The 2,701-nt window shown below is 44.6% G+C and overlaps 1 protein-coding gene across 1 annotated transcript; it reads left to right on the forward strand.

The window, feature by feature from the left end:
* Positions 1 to 347: 347 nt before the first annotated feature.
* Pmar_PMAR012788 (conserved hypothetical protein) lies at positions 348 to 2,392 on the forward strand (the record flags this gene model as incomplete). The annotated part of the gene is made up of 9 exons (XM_002765708.1): positions 348 to 455; positions 700 to 836; positions 1,073 to 1,241; positions 1,567 to 1,657; positions 1,712 to 1,791; positions 1,837 to 1,935; positions 1,983 to 2,114; positions 2,161 to 2,218; positions 2,268 to 2,392. 9 exons carry the CDS (start codon positions 348 to 350, stop codon positions 2,390 to 2,392), a joined length of 999 nt encoding a protein of 332 aa, XP_002765754.1.
* Positions 2,393 to 2,701: the final 309 nt, after the last annotated feature.

Here is a 2,701-nt window from a genome sequence, read left to right on the forward strand (position 1 = left end):
ATAACGCGATATTCGTGGTGATATGCAATAGTCGTGAAATATAGTTTTCAGTAGTGTTTTTCATATCACTAGGGTGGTGAAACTCCAATGAATTTCGAGGTAATTTCTTCACCGAAAATACTATATATACTCCCTATTTTGAAACCCAAGTCGCGCACTTCAAACTTGAAAAAAAAGCTCTTCTGCGTGCATCTACTGTAATTCCACTGTGGGAAACAAGAATCATATCAGAATGCACCTGCTATTCACCAACAACGGTATAGAGAGAATTTAGTATATATAGTTGTCAAAATTACTCGGCGATTTAGGGAGTCATCTCGAGTCGCTCAGGTCCTCTACAAGACCGTATGGAAGTGATCAGACTGTCGGGCTACGACCTACCCGAGAAAGTGCAAATTGCCACGCAGTATTTGATTCCTAAGGCGGTGACTGCTAATGGACTGTCGAATCAAAAGGTACCCAAAGGAGCTTCTTGTTGGTTGTGAGGCCGTATATACAATTGTTAAAATATCGGCTTTTTCGCGAATTTTTATAATATCGCAGTACGTGGCATCTATATTGGATTGGTTTCACTTTGACTATATAGAGTTCTGAGCCGATTCTTTCACCAAATATCCTAGATGTTTTTTTCACCAAAATTTAGCATTTTTTGAAGGATTGTGGTCAGCGAATGTTTACTTGTTTATTTTGCGATTTTAGGTGGAGTTCACGTCGAAGGCAATTGAGGCTCTCATCAAGGGTTACTGTCGAGAGGCTGGTGTGCGCAATCTTGAAAAGCATGTAGATAAGATTATGCGAAAGCTCAGTTTTATGGTTGCCAAGGAGAAGGAACAAAAGTGAGCTCAGCAACACCGCATATGTTGGTGACCGTATGAAAATTCTAAGGAAATTTTTGGGAAATTCCCGTTGACGCATCTACATTTCTACCTATATCATTACCTACTTCATATATAAAGTTCTGTAATTAGCTTTGGAAACCCCTAAGCTCAGCTGAGGGAAGAGAATATATCCCAACACTGAGCATCGTATCAACTCATTAATCGCAGTACTTGAGTCTATGGTAGAGTTGCAGGTCGCTCCTTGAGAAGGAAGCCACGACAGCCGAGGAAAAAGTCGCAACCACCGTGGAGGCGAAAGAAAGCGAGGGTGCGGTAACGGAGGAAGAGGAATATGGGAGAAGGGACCCGTCGTTGTTATGGGACGTGAATAAGGAGACTGGATGTGATAAGCTGATGAGAGAGGTATGTGGTCAATGTCCGCTACTGAATTCTCTCATTAACAGCTTTGATAGTGTAGCTGAGTTGTTATTATGAAAGTATGATCTCATGGTCGCCGTGCTGGTACGGTGTAAAACAAAGTATTATAATGTATAGTATATGGGGTAAGGTATTGATCTGTTTCGGAAGTTGGACATTGATCTTAGGACCACCAACACGATAACAATGCGCGTCTACCGCCATTTGTGGCTTTTTCTCGTAGACGACAATTCAGATTTCTATCCGTTCTTTGCACGCTCAAACTTATATATGCCAATGTGGTGTTGTGAAAAGGTTTATAATTGTTCAGGTGCCTGAGAATGTCGACTGTATCATCACCCCCAAGCGGCTGGTCGATCTAGTTGGCAAACCTGCATTCACCAGCGAACGCCTCTTTGAAGGTGGCTGGTGTTGACTTTCCTACTCTTAGAGCCTTGTTGAGCTAGTGTATGCAGGTACATCCCCTCCAGGAGTCGTGATGGGACTGGCTTGGACAGCAATGGGAGGGACAGTTTTATATACGGAGACTGTCGTGGTATGTAGGGGCTGCGATCAGTCTTCTGTTATATGATGGGGTCAGGTCCCTAGCAGTGATCCTAAAGGTGGGATTGAGATAACCGGACAGTTGGGGGAGGTCATGTCGGAGTCTACTAAGATCGCCCTCACTGTGGCGAAGAGAGTGAGCGACTCTCTTGTGTAGGTGCATGGAGTGGGTCTGCTGATCAGGTTGTTCATTCGATCCAACCTGACTCTAAGTTTTTCGATACGACGAAGATACATTTGCATTTCCCTGAAGGAGCTACTCCAAAGGACGGCCCTTCGGCTGGAGTTACTATTGCTACAGCATTGTGCTCTCTGGTGAGTTGGAGCGCCTCTTGCAATACCGAGGTTGATGTCTTTGCAGGCTCTACAGAGGTCAGTCAAAGACAATTTAGCGATGACTGGAGAGCTCTCGCTCAGTGGTAACACTGTGGATGCACGCTGTCTCTTCGGTGTATTGTCTGTTGTCAGGTTTGGTATTACCCATTGGAGGAGTGAAGGAAAAGGCAATTGCTGCCGTTCGAGCTGGTGTCACGACGCTGTGTTTACCCCTACAGAATAAACACGATGCAGCAGAGCTACCAGAGTGTGTATAGTCGCGACTGGATTGTTAGTTCGTCTTGGCGATCCCCCGCATGTTTGAATGCGAAACTCCTAACAGCTCTTGGAAGTGATTCGATCCGTCGTTCCCTTTGGAGTCGCCAGTCAGTCTATTAATCCGTTAAACACTCGCTTAGAGAATCGTGACGTACTTGGCCATCATGTTGATTGTGGCTCACATCGTGTGAGAGTTTTCTCTCACGTTTAAGTTTTTGATGGCTTATAGGAGCTTTGCTGGAGAACCCCTGATACTCGTTTCTCAGGTATCTTAAGAGTAATCTCACGATTTACTTCGTGCGAGACTT

Source organism: Perkinsus marinus, assembly GCF_000006405.1.
Source record: "Perkinsus marinus ATCC 50983 genomic scaffold scf_1104296975056, whole genome shotgun sequence".
Classification (NCBI taxonomy): domain Eukaryota; phylum Perkinsozoa; order Perkinsida; family Perkinsidae; genus Perkinsus; species Perkinsus marinus.